Genomic DNA, 17,435 nt, shown 5'->3' on the forward strand with positions numbered 1-17,435 from the left:
GGAGAGATTTGCCATTTTATATCGCCACGGTCTCATTGGCCAATCAAGAGAAGAAAGAATCGGTGGTCGTAGCGTAGAAGGGAGGGGTGAATTAGATTTTTTTTAAACTGCTCAACTAGATTGGACAATATTATCTAGATGTGCAATTATGGTTTAACTAGTATGAAAACTTTATTCTAAAGAATTTTAATCCTAACAAGATACTACGCTAAAAATGTAAAGTCACACAAGATTGCAACAAGAAATGCAGAAGCTCAAAGAAGGAGAAGAGGAGGCAAACACTCGATGCGCGGATTTATCCCGTAGTATTGGTAGGCACAAAACTATCCCTAGTTCACGTTGTTGACTATCCTTAGTTCACGTTGTTGAAGCACTCACTAAGAGTATTGCTTTCTAATCACCAAATCTCTCCTAGAACTTTTCTTACTACAAAGCTCACCCACCAAAGCTCACGCCAAGTCTCCGGTCACCTCGATGCCGTCTCCACTAAGAAGCTTCTTCACGAAGGAAGGGGTCTCCACATCCCCCGCAGAAAGTTGTTGTCGCCACTCCACACCAAGTCGGAGTGTCGATGACTTGCCAACGAGCCACTAAGAACTCCAAGGAGCTGGCACATCGAGATACAACCTTTGCTCAAGAACCAGCACATAAGGCAACTGCACCTTGCACTCTCACGCTAACTAGAGCTAGTCTAGCACACTCATTTACAAAGCTTGTGCTAAACCTAAGAATGTGATCAATATGCTCTTCAATGGCTTGGAGAACTTCTTCTGAGAACTTCTTCTGAGTGCAAGAGACTTCTCACGAACTCCAAAAGTCTCAAGTGACCTGAGGTGAGGTCTTATATAGGCTAGAGATTTACTCCTAGCCGTTACATGTTTTTTCACTGAAAAGCATAAAGCGTCAATTAAACTGGTCAGCACCGTTGGTTTAACCGGTCACACACAGCCTGTCCACTAGCCGTTGAACTTCAACTGCCGTCTTCTGCTGACGTTATTGCACCGACGCCTTGCACCAATGCCCGTCGGTTCAATCGGTGCTGAAGACTTTACTTGGGAACTCTTCTAGAACTAAAACATATACTGAGTAAATATAGCACGCTTGCACAGTTATTTTCATGCACCGTCGGTTTAACCGGTATCTCTATCATTTCTTCACTTGATTGCTATATCATCTCCTCGTTGCACTGATATCTCCATTTTTATAGCGTCGGTTCAACCAGTGCTACTATAATTTCTTCACTTGATCGCCGTATCAATTCATCGAAGCACCGATTCATTATAGGTTCATGCCGTCGGTTTAACCAACGCATGTAATCATTTGGAACCTTGTCCAAAATATCTCGACTGTCATTTGGATTTTCACTGCAACTTGAATATCTTGATAACCATTTGGACCATCTTGTATATAGATTGGACTCCATCCATAGGATCTAAAAATCCTACAAACTTGAACTCACAAAATATTAATCACATTGTTATCACATAATCACCAAAATCACATATGGAACCCTAATGGAGCCATGTTAAGAAGAACATGGACAAGAAGTGCGGCGAGTTTACCAAAAGGCAGGCCGCTCCGTTGTACAGACAGTAGAGTGCGAAGCATTCTCCAACCTGCAGGTTAATTGTCACGGTCTCACGGGCGAGATCCTCGGTTCTCCGAGTTACCACTCGCTTCAAAGTACAATCGGGGCCCAAGTTTTCCTGAACTTCTGAAGATCGATGTGCCACTTACTTTTAAGCAAATTAACCCTTTTTTAGCACGTCAGCGTCGTTGGTGAATGTTGCAATCCAAGTGTCGGCCACTGTTCCATGAACCCAAACTCTCCCGTCGTCAACTCTTAATCCCATGATGCTCACGCGGCCTGGATGCGTGTTTTTTTTCCCCATTTCCTTTTCCCGGTGGGATACCGTGTACGGTCGTTTTCCTTTTGAAAAGCTGAGTTTTGCAATTTTTTCAATTAGCAGCCTGCGTACGTGCTACGAATTTATTAGGTGTAGACGTACATTTCACCAGCACCTACAAAACAAGCTTCAAGCTGAAGCTCCATCCATCTCCAACAAGCAGCAGGGCTTGGACATTCCAAACGGTGTCTCCATCGACTTCGGATGAGGCACAGTCGCATGGAGCACATCGAGCCAACCCAACCACAACGCCGCAAGCCCGCAACCACTCCGAGATCAATGTTTGTGCGTACTCGGGGGCCTTATCAAAACAGGGGCGTTTTGACCCACAGCTCTGCAGACGAATAACAAAACACGCACGCGAACCCTAGCAAGTAGCAGCTCTTTTTTTTTTCTGTGGTACTGGTATGGTTGGAACCAACGCAGGAATCTCTGGAGCCTTGTCGCTCTGCGACTACGATCAGTCGAATTTCCGTCAGATTTTGCGCACGGTATCCTGCCTTGACACCCCAACTACTGCATGCAACACAGCAGCATCGCTTGGGCAGCAAGGGAGCCGTCCTTTTCAGACCGATCGAGGGAACAAAACAGGGCGGATTTCCATTGGCTTCAGACCAACCCAGGAGCTGTGTTGGGTTGGGTTGGTCCGACTGGCAGGTCTATCGTCTACGGGGGTTTAGTTGGATTAGAAGCCCAAGGCAGCGGCCGGTCCGGGGGGTCGGAGACGACGAGCGAGCTGGGATTTTGGTGTCGCTCCGGCGACCAATCGAAGCTTCCTGGCCGGGTTTGGTTGGTACACATCCCTCTCCGATCAGCCGGGAGCCATCATTCCATCGACCGTCACTACGGGCAGCTGTTTGGCCAGGCTCAACTCGTACGCCACCCCGTCTTTCTTTGGCCTAGTTGGGGGTCTCGGGTCTCCCCTGCAATGGCATGCATGAGTACCCTGAAGAAAATTTGACAGGTTTGGGAGGTGTTTTTAGGGGACGGGTCGGTAGCAGCAGGTGATGGTGATGGATATTGTTGGATAGTATCAGCGTTCGGCGCTCCACCATTTTGGGCAAGGAGATTGGTTAACGGTTTGTTCGGACTCCGAAATATGCAGGAGCTTCACGGGAGTCTGCATAGAACTTTGGTTGTGCAGAGAGTATGCATTTCTAAAGTGAGATCTGTTTACTGTCTTTCAAGGTAACAAGACGTGACGCCAAATTAGAAGAGGTAAAAACTAGGCATAACTTTTTGTGATGCCTCCTAAGGACTCCCAACGACTGAAAGCAATATTGTAAAGAAGGTGGGCACGGTTGCCATCATTCAGCGAGAGACCTGTTCTTTTGTGTTAGTGGGATGATGGAAGTGAAAACCGTTCCGGCCTCGCTCTACAGCAAGAGACTTGTTCTAAGCAGGGAACATTACTAGGAAAACTATTGCAAATTGTGTTGTTGTAGATTAAAAACGGCAGGCATGATGATCAAGAAATTAAATAGGCAAGGCAAGGCAGTTTCTCGCAAGCAAAGCATACGATTCGTTTACGCGTAGCGAAGACTTGATGTATCCCTTTCACACGGTTCGTACTTCGTATGCATCGCAAATCACTATTCAAAGACTGTTTAGGGCTGGAAACTCAGGAGTAAGCCTCACACCAAGCATGCACGTTTGGCGCGCGAAGACTGTACCTTGCAGCAATGATGTTTGCAAGTAGAAGCATGGCAATTAGGCACCAGTGCAGCTGGAGACAAAGGTACTTGAACCCGCCATCACGGTTGTAGGACCCATCATTTGCCAAATTTTGTCCAGTGTCGGCCTGCCTGCATCAGTTGGTTGACCTGAGGATTGTTTTTTGATATCTGGTAATGGAGTGAGCAGCATTTTTTATACCTCATAAACATACACAACGGACATCCCTGAAAAAAAAAACGTGCACTGGACATCACGCGTTCGTTTAACCAAACCACACAACTGTCAGGCAGCCTATGAAACCAGCTTAGCTCGCCCCAGCTATTATACAATTATTACTCCTTTTAATTATCTGGACACAAATCATGAGAGCACGCACACAAAGATCACGTCCGGTGCGGAACGCGGACAGGCGCCAAATTCTATTCTGGCCGTCAACTAATACTCCCTCTTAAAAAGCCAACAGCAACGCCGCAACGGAGACTTCGATTCTCCTCCAAGCAATTTCATAAGGAGCCGAGGCCGGGCAGCTGTTTGCCCAGAGCTGAAAACAAGAGAGCAAGGCTGAGAGGGTTGGAGCCCCAACGGCGAAGTGGTCGCACGTCGCCGTCGTCGCCGAGACGAAAAGTACGCTCGCGTCCAGCTCCGACCGAACTCACTGCCAGTTGCCAACCAAATCGACCACCACGCGTTCTTTAATTGCCTGTCTAATCCGGCAGCTATTTCCCCCCGTAACTTTCTTTCGCCTTTCCAAATTCCCTTTCCCCCCTGTCTCCATGCGGCATGCCTCTGTCGCCCCGCCTGTTACGCCTGGAGTGGAAATCTGCAGCCTCGCGTACACACTCCCGGCTCTGCCCTGCGTCCATGAATCTGCCGAGAAAATTAGGAAGGACCCAACAGAGACTGAAGCAAGCTCTGTCGTCGAAGGTCCATGGTCTAACCGCGGCGAATGGTTTCTCTGCGAGTTGAATACGTTCAGAACAGCGTCGCAGCAGGGCACCGCAGGGCACGGACCGAGCTGGGAGCCACCGTGACGGTGCTGCGCGCGGGGCGCGCCGTCGCCGCCGTGTGGGGGTGGGAGACGAGTCAACGCGGACACGACCAGCTCACCGCGCGGTGCGGCTCGGACCGAACCCGCCATCTCCTGCCGAGCCCATCCGTTCCACACCAACTAAACCTCTCGAGTTACCTGTAGCTTTCCGCCCTGGTGGCCCTGCGACCGGGGGAGATCGCGAGGAATTCCTCGCTCCCGCCAACCGTTTTAATACCCTCCCGACCCGCCCGCCCCCGGCGCGCCATTGGCACCTGGCTGTCGCTCGGCTCAGCTGCTCGATCGCGTGGTCGTTCGAACACCCGTCGGTGGGGAATGGGCAACCTGGTCTCAGCCGGGGCCGGGGCCGCGGCGGCGAGCGGCGGTGGGAAGGTGGTGATGGCGGACGGGAGCGTGCGGGCGCTCAGCGAGCCGGTGTCCGTGGCTGAGCTCATGATGGACCACCCGTGCCACTTCGTCGTCGACGCGCGCGTGCTCAAGGAGCAGGGGCGGCGGGAGCAGCAGCAGCAGGGCGGCGGCGGCAGGGCCAAGGTCGCGCCGCTGCCGGCCGACCACGTGCTGGGCGCCGGCGGGGTGTACGTCCTGCTGCCAGCCACGCGGGGGAAGGTGTCGGCCGAGGAGGCGCGGCGCGCGCTGTCGGCGGCCAGGTCCCTGGCGCGGTCCCGGTCGATGCCCGGTCTGAGGCGGAAGCTGTCGTCCAAGAAGGGCCGCGAGGAGGCTGCCCCCGACGTGTCAGCGCAGCGGGAGGCGACCACGGAGCCCCCGGAGGAGGAGGAGGCGGAGGCGGCGAGGCCGGACGGGTTCGAACACCGGCCGGAGTTCCTGAGCCGGGAGCTGTCTAGCAGGGGGTGGAAGCCGAGCCTGCGGACCATCGAGGAGCGCGTGGCGCTCAAGAAGACGCCCCATTGGCTGTTCTGATCACCTTCCTCTGATCCGTGAGCCGATCGAGTAGGTGCTCTGATCATCTAATCGTCTCCGTTTCCTCTCTTCTTCTCGTTCCCTCTCTCTGTCCCAATGAATGCCTGTTGTGATCATGTAGCCTGTCAAAATGCATGTAAGATGATGGCATGATGTGACTCGCATGTGATGCGCTGAGACAGCACGTCTGAAACTTGCCATGTAATTATAGGATTAGATCAGATGCTTGATCAGGGCTTTGTCATATAATGTTGAAAGGCCTCCAGATGTTCTCACTGAGTCACTGACATTGTAAATTTTCCTTTCGCCCCTGCTATTCAAACTTCTACGGTCGACTGTACGACCCTGAACGGAACTGAATGGACAGAGTTGTGCGACGAGCAGGGAGATGTCAGGCTCACTTGCGCCCTAATTCAGCCTCGCACGTCAGCTGCTTCCGGAGCGCAGGTTTGCTTGCGCCCGAATGCAAGGCTGATGCAACCACCGTGACTCCGCCAGCGATCGCGAACGGAGCAGCATGTATTCAGAAAGAGACAGACGCAGAATTTGGGTGGTTACGCATTGTCCACGAAAGAATTAAGTACATTCATGTGAAATCTACCTAGATTCAGTGGAAGGGTATTAAAAAAAAATGATCTGAAGGGCAGGAGCACTACAATGTCATTTATGGAGAAGAGTACTCAGATTCCCACTTGGAATCTTCTAGAAGCAGACCTGCGTCTGCTGAAGAATGAGTTCCGAAGAGACGGAGCCAAAAATTTCGTGTTGGATTTCGGTCGCCATTAGAACGCTGTGTTCCACCCGTGCTGCTCCCTGGAGCCTGGAGTCAAAGGCGAAGCAGCAGCAGAGCAGGGGAGGGCTTCGAAGACGAGACGAACACGGCCGGGCTTAGCGCCTAGCAGGCCTCAACGGGCTCGAAATCCATTGTTTCGATACGGACAACAGCTCAGCCCATCATAAACGTAACCGTTCACGCATGAAAACCCGGCCCAGGCCCACCGGTCGACACCAGCGTCTTTGCAAGCACAGGAATGAGGAAACGCCTTGTTGGAGTCCGCGTTCGCCGCGTCACCGCCAGAGCAGCTCGTAGGCATCGTTGGAGGAATCCTTTAGCCCTCAACCCCTCATAAATTCCCAACTCCCATGCTGCCAAGACAAGCAAGCCATTCGAGCGACACGATCCAACTCGCGCAGAGTTTACAATTCAGCGACGCCGCGCCGCATCCTGGCGCCGGAGCAAGGCTCGTATCGTATGCAAACTTTTGCTCGAACGCGAGCACCAAACAGCAGGACGTGAACATTTGGCACACCTCCGCCGCCACGTCCGGTGACGCCGTGCGTCGAACCAGGACAGGGGAGGCCCCTCTGTGGGCTCACGAGTCCCGACGCGGATGCCGCCAACTTGCGTCCGGTTGCGTCAGCACTTACCTCACCTTTGGATGATGCCAGATCACCATAGGGTCCGTCAGGGCTTGCCGTCGGCTGCCACGCTCGCACGAAACGGAGAGCAGAAACCTGCTGCCGTCGTCTCCTCTGACCCGTGACAGGTTTCTCCGCGCAGCGAAATGGGGCTCTGGAGGTTGCAGTGTACAGTGGCAGTCTTCAGGCGCGTTTGCCGAATGCAGCGTTCAGAATTCAGATCGCACTTCAGGGCTCGCGGGCTCGCAGCGCTACAGATCACAGAGTTGCTGTCTTGCAGTGTACTCTCTTTGATCTCCATTGTTACCATTTCTTTCTGCTGTAGTTTAGCTTTGGTTGTAATCCTCTCTTTTTTCTGGTTTTTCTTTGCTCTTTCTTATTTCTGTACTCTTATTCATTTTTTAAATATAAAATCAGTAGGGACGTGCCCCTCCTGTTACTCTCAAAATAAAAGTGCAATGTGATCAAAACTATGTGGCTCACTAAGTCACAATATACTCCCTATGGAAGCACTGATTTTCTCTTTTTAAAAAAAAGTTCAATGTGCGGGGACCTACTGTGGCCCATAGTGACCAGCCTCTGGAAGTAATAATTGAAGCAGGAGCCCATGGGCCCGCCGCCACAGAGCTGGCTGGGCACACCACACACGTACGACGGCGGTACGCGTGTCCGTCCAATCTCACCACGTAAAGCTCGTCCGGCCCATTCCGCGGGATCTGGCGAAGGCGAAGTCTAATTGCAAGTCCATGGCCCAGAGAAGGATCTTGAGCGTCCGTTCGTAATCGGACCGGCGTCCTGGCGTACAAGTCGCCCGCACGGCGCCGCGGGAGACTTCCTCACTCCGAGCTATAAAATGGCAGCGAGCTCGCCGAGCGCCGTCGCCTCGCCTCCTATTTCCACTTCCCTCCCCGCCACACGCTCTCGACACTGGTACGGCACTCCAGTCGCCGCCTCGTCACGATCTTCGCGAGAGCGAGAGAGAGTTGGAAGGATGAGTTCTGGGCGCGGGTCCGCGGCGGCGGAGCGGGACATCGACGACCTGCCGCGGAACGACGCCAACTACACAGCCCTCACGCCGCTCTGGTTCCTCGAGCGCGCCGCGCTGGCGCAGCCGGGCAGGGCGTCCGTCGTGCACGGCCCCGTGCGCTACACCTGGGCCGACACCTACCGCCGGTGCCGCCGCTTCGCGTCCGCCCTCGCGCGCCGATCCGTCGGCCATGGAAGCACGGTGAATTCACTCATCCCCCTTGAGTTTTCTCCTCTTAATATTCTTTTTTTTGAGGAATCCTTTTTTGATAAGCGGTTCCTTTTTTTTTTGCCCCAATCATACAGCTGCTTGTGAACTGTATCGTGCTTTTTAGGAATTTGTGGATAATATGGGTTGCATTCATCATAGGGTAAAATACTAAAATTTCTTTCGTGATATTGTGGGGATTTTGACAGTAACCTGAGTGTGGAGCGATTTCAATTTCATTAGCTTTTTATACTCAAGATGGGCCCCGTTTCCAACAAGTGGAAGACACTGTTACTGATTCCCTTCCTTTACAAGATGAATTTCACTATCTTTTAATTTTTTAAGGAAAAAACACTGCATGATTCCTCTCGTAATTATCTGATTTATGTATATGACTGTATTTTGGCAGCCAATCCTTACATGTTACATGCTGCCATTATGCTATGATCATGTTTCACTAGATCTTCCTACTCTTGCGCAATGGAGAAATAGTTACCGACTGTTTTCCAGAAAAAAGGAAGCAGGGGATCCTCGCCTGTTCGTAGAACGCTGCAGTCCAGTGATAGCTTGATATGTCCCATTTATGTAGGATTAATACTCCACATAGATCCTTTGCATGTCAAGACACGGTGGTATCCGAGTCAGTAGTAAGTTGCCCCAGAAGGTTGCACCTTGTTGTGGTATTCCGGTTGCTTTTAGAACATACCTGTAACCAAAGCCAGCCTAGTAGAAGTAGCTTTTTTCATCAAAATGGAATACGACAGCTTACTGTTTTTCGTCAGAATAAGATAAGCTTATCTCAATCTTGTCTAGCCCATGACTCTCAGACTCTGGGTCTTGTCTCTATCAGCCTGTCGAGACTTGAGGGCAGCATCTGGCCTTGAAACAAAAAAAATGCCATTCCTCACAAGGGTAAAACTTTTGTATTGACCATGTGATTCACGGGGTACTCTTCTTCTTAAAAAAAAAAGAAAGAAGAAACATTTTTGGATTACATTGGAAACAATTTTTGCTTGAATGTAATAAACTGAATCTGTTTTTCTTTGCTTAGGTTGCTGTAATAGCCCCAAATATCCCAGCAGTTTATGAAGCTCATTTTGGTGTTCCGATGTCCGGAGCTGTTGTGAACTGCGTCAATATCAGGTTGAATGCCGAGACAATAGCATTCCTTCTTGACCATTCTGTGGCAGAAGTTGTGATGGTGGACCAAGAATTCTTCACTCTAGCTGAAGAATCCCTGAAGATACTCTCTGAGAAGAATAAATCGGCTTTCAGGCCTCCGATCCTGATCGTTATTGGTGACCCAACCTGTGATCCAAAGTCTCTGCAATATGCTCTAGGAAAGGGAGCTATAGAGTACGAAGAGTTCCTGAAAACTGGTGACCCAGAATTCAACTGGAAGCCACCAAAGGATGAATGGCAGAGCATCGCCCTAGGATACACTTCCGGGACTACTTCCAGCCCGAAAGGCGTCGTGCTGCATCACCGCGGTGCGTATCTCATGGCGCTCAGTGTTGCTATGGTATGGGGAATGCCTGAAGGTTCTGTTTACCTGTGGACTCTGCCCATGTTCCACTGCAATGGTTGGTGCTATACTTGGGCGCTGGCAGCGTTCTGTGGAACAAGCATATGCCTTCGTCAGGTACGTTAACCATCCGTTCTGGTCCTAGATAACATTTTGTGTCCCGAATGTTTTATGAAATCATGCAGGATGCATTTAATTTCAGCTACATCAACTCAACTTTTTGGGTGAAAAAAGCAAGAAAACTTGTCATGCAATTCATTTGAGCTCTAGTGGTTCTGATATCTCAAAACACCATTTTTGCAATCTGAAGGTGAGCACAAAGGCTATATACTATGGCATTGCGAAGCAAGGAGTGACGCACTTCTGTGCTGCACCGGTCGTCCTCAACAACCTCATCAACGCTCCGGCCAGCGAGACCTTCCTGCCGCTCCCGCGCGTCGTGAACGTCAACGTGGCCGGAGCCGCCCCGACGCCGTCCCTGCTCGCCGCGCTGTCCATCCGTGGCTTCCGCGTCACGCACACGTACGGCCTGTCGGAGACCTACGGGCCCTCGACGGTGTGCGCGTGGAAGCCCGAGTGGGACGAGCTGCCGCTGGAGGAGCGGTCCCGCCTGCACTGCCGGCAGGGCATCCGGTACATCGCGCTGGAAGGGCTGGACGTGGTGGACCCGAAGACGATGGCGCCCGTCCCCGCCGACGGCAAGACGTACGGCGAGATCGTGATGCGGGGCAACGCCGTGATGAAGGGCTACCTGAAGAACCCCAAGGCGAACGCGGAGGCCTTCGCGGGCGGGTGGTACCACTCGGGCGACCTCGGCGTGAGGCACCCCGACGGGTACATCGAGGTGAGGGACCGGATGAAGGACGTGATCATCTCCGGCGGGGAGAACATCAGCAGCCTGGAGGTGGAGAAGGTGGTGTGCACGCACCCGGCGGTGCTCGAGGCCTCGGTGGTCGCCAGGGCCGACGAGCGGTGGGGGGAGTCGCCGTGCGCGTTCGTGACGCTCAAGGACGGAGCCGCCGACTGCTCGGAGGACACCGCGAACGACATCATGCGGTTCTGCCGGGAGAGGATGCCGGGGTACTGGGTGCCCAAGTCGGTGATCTTCGGGCCGCTGCCCAAGACGGCCACGGGGAAGATCAAGAAGCACGAGCTGAGGGCCAAGGCCAAGGAGCTGGGGCCTGTCAAGAAGAGCAGGATGTGAACCCTGGTGCAGAAACATTTGTACAGGGGAAAGAGAAAATGGACGGTGTCGCCGTCGTTGAATAACGAATCCAGAAAGTTCACAGATGAAGTGAAGTACCTTCAAAATCCCGGAATTATAAAAATATGCATAAGAAGTTTGATTATCTATGCTTTATTCAGTTGTATGTATCCTTCAGAGATTCAGATAAGATCTGTATTTTACAGTCTGGAGCAAAGTGGTTGCTGCCTCTCAAGTCTCCATATGCAAAGGACTAAAGGAGATGATGCTTGCTATTCTATTATTCTTCATGATAAATGTTGTTTCTTAAGAACGGTCGCCTGCACGAGCAGCTTCTGTGTTGACTTGCGATGAGGGATTCCAAACTCCAATTCAATCGCCATGGACACTTGTAAAAGAAATGGAGGTGGAAGTCGCGTGCTGACGTTCTCTACGTCCGTCCGTTCTGGCCATGTTGGAACAGGTCACAGGGCGCATCGTTTGGATTTCTTCTCGGCGATTGACACAAGCTGGTCGCTCATAGCTGCCCCACTTGCAAGTTTTTTATTTTTTGCCCGAGGAAGAAGATGATAAGCTTTTCCTACCCAATCTGTTCAGCCTAATCTGCGGAGTTGTATACTGATATGTTCTTCAAGCGTTGTCACTACTGGCTGATGCCAACGAATTTCTCTCGACGGCGAGTCAAGCGTGACGTCCAGCTCCGATCCAAACGGACGCGATCCATCGGGAGGCTAGGTCCGGCGAAAGCGACCGGCGGGCCAGTGCTGATCCGACGAGGACGCGTAGTGTAGTTTCGTCCGCACCCAAAAAGTTTGGACGGCACGAGCTCTCGTGGTCCGAAGAACATCCTATCCTACCTGCCATGTAGGAGTACTCCGCGAAAAATATTGCGTGGCTCGTTTCAGACTCTGTATCATCGGGGAGTCGTGGCCAGCGGGGTTTGCGCGTGCCGTTCCGGTAGCTAGCAGAAGAGGGAAGCAGAGCACTGTGGGATGCGCGACATGTCAGCCATGGCTAATAGTTGGAGCTGCTCTGCAGTTAGGTGCGACAAAGACAGTCGTAGCTATCGCTCGATTAATTCAGCAACTGTTTGCCTTTTTTTCCCTTCCAATTTTCGTCTGAGCAAGCAGCTGCTGTTTTAGGATCCCAGCATGCAATTCATGCGTCCGCGATCACCATGGGGGCAGCAACCACATCGCAGGACCTGCCGATCTGCCACCAAGAACTGGACGCCGGTGCGGACAGCCCCTGCCCGTAAACAAACACCAGGAACGAACTCCCGGGCTCCCCAACCTCAGGCTGAATCGGCCACGGCCGGCGCAGCGGCGCTCGCCACCACCACCCGCCGCCTGGCGACTCGCGCGCCACCAACCCACCCACCCGGACGAACACACGCCCCGCGCCGTGCGCCGCCACTAAAAAACCCTCAAAAACCCCGCGCCACGGGCTGCCGCCGCGGCCGATCCCCACCACCCGCTCCTCATCCCCCGTCTCCCCCTCGACGCCATCGACGGACCCCGCGCGCGCCACGCTGGACGGCCTGTCCCGGCGGCCCACCTGCCCGCTGCCCCCGGTCCCCGGAGGCCAGAACACATATAAAATGGCAGGCGAAGCGCCTCCCCGCCCCCACTTGTTCGGACTCTTCCTCCCTTCCGCCTCCCCGATCCCGCCACCGTCCCCGCAGCTGCAGAGCCCCGAGCCGAGGTCAAAAGCAGCCGCGGCTCCAGCGGGGGGCGTCCCGGCATTGGTCGCGGCGCGGAGATGGCGGCGGAGCGGGACATCGACGACCTGCCGCGGAACGACGCCAACTACGCGGCGCTCACGCCGCTCTGGTTCCTCGAGCGCGCCGCGCTGACCCACCCGGCCAGGGCCTCCGTCGTGCACGGCCCCGTGCGCTACACCTGGGCCGACACCTACAGCCGCTGCCGCCGCCTCGCCTCCGCCCTCGCGCGCCGGTCCGTCGGACACGGAAGCACGGTGCGGCCTCCATCCCTTCCCGCTCCTCTTCTCTGTTTGCCTGTGGTTTTCTTCCATTGGTGTGCTGACTTTTTCTCTCTGAGATGAGAGCAGAGAGGAAACTTACACTTAACTTAGTAGTAAGTTTCAACAATAAATTTTTATGCTGTTGACAACCGCCATGATTCCATGAAACCAAAGGCTACGTTGATAAATTAGGCTGTCAACTCCTGAACTACTGGTGAAACAACGAAACGGATGGGTGGTCCTATTATGTTGGCAGTAGATGGTTGGCTGAACGGTGCGTTTCTTCAGTACCCGCAGTAGTACATCCTGAGAGCTTACTTCTGCCTTTCACCTCATGTGTTTCTTGTGTATGTAAACACATGACAATATTTTATATATGTGTCGCATGCTAACTGAAATAATCCATGCCTTTTGACAGAAATCAACCTGCTGTTGCTGGGAAACATCTAACAGAAAGGATTTTGAAAGTGTGTCCATTGTCCAATATGTCGTTACTCAAGCTTGGCCCCAAACAGTCCATATTTTAGCTCATTTACTATATCTGTGGTATTGTGCTACCAGAACAGATCTGGAATGCCTTACCATGTTCTCTTGCGTACATTCAGAAATTGGAATTATGGTCAGACTTACTAAATTCAGATAAGAATCTGTTGTTTCAACAAAGCTTCCATGTTAGGAAATCACAGCTTATTAAGTTTGACAATGGTCCTTACTTGTTTAAGAATGTTGTGGTGAAGTTTTGATGTCGAGATGTATTGAAAGGCCTATCCACCACCATTATCTGCCAATGTAAAAGGAAACTCATCATTTACGTAATGATTGTTCCCCTTGTGATCAGCTGGATAGCTGAAAAACCTTGTAATAAAACCGGGCTGAGCAAAGGTCGGAGACAATTCCCTTTTCTTAAAAAAACATTGTTGCCAGGGGCAGAACCAGAAATATTGCCATTGGTGTCACTCCTAGAGGGTATAGCAAAATGTACCTGTTTATAAGTGTTTTTTGCTGTGCACATTTGGAATTTTAGTGGAACTAGCAGCAAACCATTGTCATGGGACACCTATGGATACATGCCGGAGCTTCCCCTGGCAGCTGCAGTCATTACTCTGTTTGTCTTATACATAAGAATGATTTCATGAATATTCTTGATTATGTTGTCCCAGATATAGCTTCTTAAATTCTGTGCACTCTATACATTCTATCGTGTTTTTATTGATTCTTGGTTTATCCTGAATCTTTTAGGTAGCTGTAATAGCTCCAAATATCCCAGCAATTTATGAAACTCATTTTGGAGTGCCCATGGCCGGGGCAGTGGTCAATTGCGTCAACATTCGACTAAATGCTGCCACTGTTGCATTTCTCTTGGAGCACTCCTCGGCTGAAGTTGTGATGGTTGACCAAGAATTTTTCTCCCTGGCAGAGGAATCTTTGAGGATTATTGCAGATCAAAAGAAAGGTGCTTTCAAACAGCCACTTCTTATAGTTATTGGTGACCAAACATGCGATCCAGCAGCCCTCCAAGATGCTTTGAGAAAAGGAGCCATCGAGTATGAGGCGTTCTTGGAAAGTGGTGATCCAGAGTTTGCCTGGAAACCTCCACAGGATGAATGGAAGAGTATCGCACTAGGTTATACTTCTGGGACAACTTCTAACCCAAAGGGTGTGGTATTGCATCACAGGGGAGCTTACCTAATGTCGCTGAGTGCTGCCGTGGTATGGGGAATGAATGAAGGCGCTATTTACTTGTGGACTTTGCCAATGTTCCACTGTAACGGCTGGTGTTATACATGGGCGCTTGCTGCTCTTTGTGGAACAAGTATATGCCTTCGTCAGGTATACCTTCTTTTTCCAAATAAATATGTGCCGACCTTCTTATTGTCCAGTGCATGCGTAGTAATCTTATGAAGACCCATATATGAAATGTCATGTTTCATTGAATAGCATGTATACGCAAATAGAACGTCAGTTACACAACTTCGAGAGCACGAGCACAAGTCACATTACTGGAAAACAAATTTAGGTTGATACAAACATCCCTAGAAAATTGTCTCACCTACAAAATTACCATGAAGAATAAAATCAGTAAATGATAAAAGAGTAATTGATCAAAACTGGTCAAGTATGATCATGTGCAAAGAAACAATTCTTTGATGCTATATTGCTATTGATAATGTTTCCTTCCATCAAGAGCGGTGCAGTGTAAAGTGTAAACATAAAGGATGTTACCTTGATGATCTTTGTAAGGCGAGAAAAAGAAAAACATAACATGAAACTAATATTTGGTAGGCTCTGCATCACTACATTGCCAGGCTATAATTAGGATGGTTATCTGTTCTGGAATAAGCAATATATCTTGAAATTTTCATTTAGCGGCTGATTGATGGCTCATTTTCACTCTCAATTCTTGCTTTCTCTATAGTGAGATTTTCTTCATATCGCAAGTTTTACTAGTTTCTCCCCAGATAACATGACTCAAGAGAACATTAGATGTTTAATGGTTATGGACTTGCATGTGAGCCAATAGCCACAAACCCACCTGAATGGATGAATAGGTTCAAATATAACTGAGCCAATGTTGTTCATGTCCTTTGACTAAAACTTTGTGCCTGGCGACCTTAATGGTTGGTTTCCTTTTCCCCTTGATTGGAAAGTGAACTTTTCCCCAGTAAGTAGTACTAACAAGTAACAAGTACTCTTTTTGGCATGCATCGCTTGATGCAAGTTTGCCAAGCAGAATACTTGATTTTTTCTCCACCCAAGGATGTTGATAGCTGAAGTTAAAATGTATAACCTTGGAAATCATCAGACTAGTTGTTTCCTTTTATCCATCTAGGCTGTTAACCTGTAGAATTTCCCAGATCAGTACAATTTGGGCAAAGTTAGCCTTCTTGAATCACTTGTTTTGTTTCTGATTTTTTTGGGGGGCAAGTTTTGTTGTAACTTGTAAGGTCGTTAATGATAATACCTTTAGATTTAAACTTGTTTATGTAATGAAAATTTTACAAATCACATGATAAAATAATTAATTCTTCCCAATTCACTCTATTCATATATGAGGAAACACCAGCAGGTTAATTCACCTAATTCTCGTCAGCGACTGATTTTTTTTCTTCTTCTGTATACGTTGTACAACAGGTTTCAGCAAAGGCCATCTTCTCAGCAATAGCCCACCAGGGTGTGACTCACTTCTGTGGGGCACCAGTCGTGCTGAACACCCTCGTCAACGCCCCTCCGGCAGACACCATTCTCCCTCTGCCTCGTGTCGTCAACGTCATGACTGCTGGCGCTGCCCCGCCACCCTCCGTCCTGGCGGCAATGTCGAAGCTCGGCTTCCGCATCACCCACACCTACGGCCTGTCGGAGACGTATGGACCATCCACGGTGTGCGCCTGGAAGCCGGAGTGGGACAGCCTGCCAGCCGACGAGCGCGCCCGCCTCCATGCGCGGCAGGGCATCCGGTACGTCGGCCTGGAGGGCCTCGATGTTGTGGACCCGAAGACGATGGCGCCGGTCCCGGCCGACGGCACCACGATGGGCGAGATCGTCATGCGCGGGAACGGCGTCATGAAGGGGTACCTGAAGAACCCGAAGGCGAACGCCGAGGCGTTCGAGAACGGGTGGTTCCACTCCGGCGACCTGGGCGTGCGGCACGCCGACGGGTACATCGAGGTGAGGGACCGCGCCAAGGACATCATCATCTCCGGCGGGGAGAACATCAGCAGCCTGGAGGTGGAGAAGGCGGTGTACCTGCACCCGGAGGTGCTGGAGGCGTCGGTCGTGGCGCGCGCCGACGAGCAGTGGGGGGAGTCACCGTGCGCGTTCGTGACGCTCAAGGACAGCGTGGACCGCTCGGACGAGCCGGCGCTGGCGCGCGACATCATGAGGTTCTGCCGCGAGAGGCTGCCCGGCTACTGGGTGCCCAAGTCCGTGGTGTTCGGGCCGCTGCCGAAGACGGCCACCGGCAAGATCAAGAAGCATGAGCTCAGGGCCAAGGCCAAGGAGCTGGGCCCGGTCCGGAAGAGCAGAATGTGAGCTCGTCTCAACATTTCTTGTTATCGATCTTGTCTCAACATTGAGCAGTCCTTTGGCATCAGTGCAAACCACCGGTGTTATCTGCACTCCAGGATGTAGGTTGTATACTACAAACTGTAACTCTTTTATAATGCCCCTATTGTACGACCAACACGCACACCTGATAAACTATATTCGAGTTATGTGTGGAAAACATATAGGATCTGAATATCCAGCGAGTTCGTGTGCCACTCCACTTGTATTCCAAGGCCAAGGGTATATCAATGGCAAGACAATTACGAAGACTTCAAAGCAGTGAAAGAATGAGGGCCTGTTTAGTTCCGGTAGCTGTAAACGTAAAAAACTTTTTGTAAAGAAATCTTGCTAATTTGATGTACTAAATGAAGTCTATTTATAAAACTTTTTGCACAGATAGGTTGTAAATCGCGAGACAATCTAATGATGCTAATTAATCCATGATTAAGCAATAATTAGCGGATGGTTACTGTAAC

General features: G+C 51.0%; 3 protein-coding genes across 3 annotated transcripts; all 3 read left to right on the forward strand.

Moving 5' to 3' along the window:
* Nucleotides 1-4,865: 4,865 nt before the first annotated feature.
* Nucleotides 4,866-5,900, forward strand: LOC112876553. Its single transcript, XM_025940684.1, has one exon. The coding sequence runs from the start codon at nt 4,948-4,950 to the stop codon at nt 5,548-5,550; it is 603 nt and encodes a 200-aa protein (XP_025796469.1). The 5' UTR covers nt 4,866-4,947; the 3' UTR covers nt 5,551-5,900.
* A 1,907-nt stretch (nt 5,901-7,807) lies between these two features.
* LOC112876023 (acetate/butyrate--CoA ligase AAE7, peroxisomal-like) lies at nt 7,808-11,215 on the forward strand. Its single transcript, XM_025940051.1, has 3 exons — nt 7,808-8,197; nt 9,255-9,845; nt 10,039-11,215. The coding sequence occupies exons 1-3, from the start codon at nt 7,823-7,825 to the stop codon at nt 10,930-10,932; spliced, it is 1,860 nt and encodes a 619-aa protein (XP_025795836.1). The 5' UTR covers nt 7,808-7,822; the 3' UTR covers nt 10,933-11,215.
* Nucleotides 11,216-12,412: 1,197 nt separating this feature from the next.
* Nucleotides 12,413-17,228, forward strand: LOC112876869 (acetate/butyrate--CoA ligase AAE7, peroxisomal-like). The gene is made up of 3 exons (XM_025941050.1): nt 12,413-12,909; nt 14,155-14,745; nt 16,048-17,228. The coding sequence occupies exons 1-3, from the start codon at nt 12,694-12,696 to the stop codon at nt 16,942-16,944; spliced, it is 1,704 nt and encodes a 567-aa protein (XP_025796835.1). The 5' UTR covers nt 12,413-12,693; the 3' UTR covers nt 16,945-17,228.
* Nucleotides 17,229-17,435: the final 207 nt, after the last annotated feature.

The sequence above is a fragment of the Panicum hallii genome, chromosome 9 (genome assembly GCF_002211085.1).
Source record: "Panicum hallii strain FIL2 chromosome 9, PHallii_v3.1, whole genome shotgun sequence".
In the NCBI taxonomy this organism is placed as follows: domain Eukaryota; kingdom Viridiplantae; phylum Streptophyta; class Magnoliopsida; order Poales; family Poaceae; genus Panicum; species Panicum hallii.

What these genes read in the sequence shown, in the direction of transcription:
- LOC112876553 (XM_025940684.1), top strand. Translation starts at nt 4,948, where the DNA reads ATGGGCAACCTGGTCTCAGCCGGGGCCGGGGCCGCGGCGGCGAGCGGC.
- LOC112876023 (XM_025940051.1), top strand. Translation starts at nt 7,823, where the DNA reads ATGGCAGCGAGCTCGCCGAGCGCCGTCGCCTCGCCTCCTATTTCCACT. An exon ending in CCGTCGGCCATGGAAGCACG is followed by an intron (nt 8,198 to 9,254) that starts GTGAATTCACTC and finishes TTCTTTGCTTAG; the next exon opens with GTTGCTGTAATAGCCCCAAA. An exon ending in CAAGCATATGCCTTCGTCAG is followed by an intron (nt 9,846 to 10,038) that starts GTACGTTAACCA and finishes TGCAATCTGAAG; the next exon opens with GTGAGCACAAAGGCTATATA.
- LOC112876869 (XM_025941050.1), top strand. Translation starts at nt 12,694, where the DNA reads ATGGCGGCGGAGCGGGACATCGACGACCTGCCGCGGAACGACGCCAAC. An exon ending in CCGTCGGACACGGAAGCACG is followed by an intron (nt 12,910 to 14,154) that starts GTGCGGCCTCCA and finishes TGAATCTTTTAG; the next exon opens with GTAGCTGTAATAGCTCCAAA. An exon ending in CAAGTATATGCCTTCGTCAG is followed by an intron (nt 14,746 to 16,047) that starts GTATACCTTCTT and finishes GTTGTACAACAG; the next exon opens with GTTTCAGCAAAGGCCATCTT.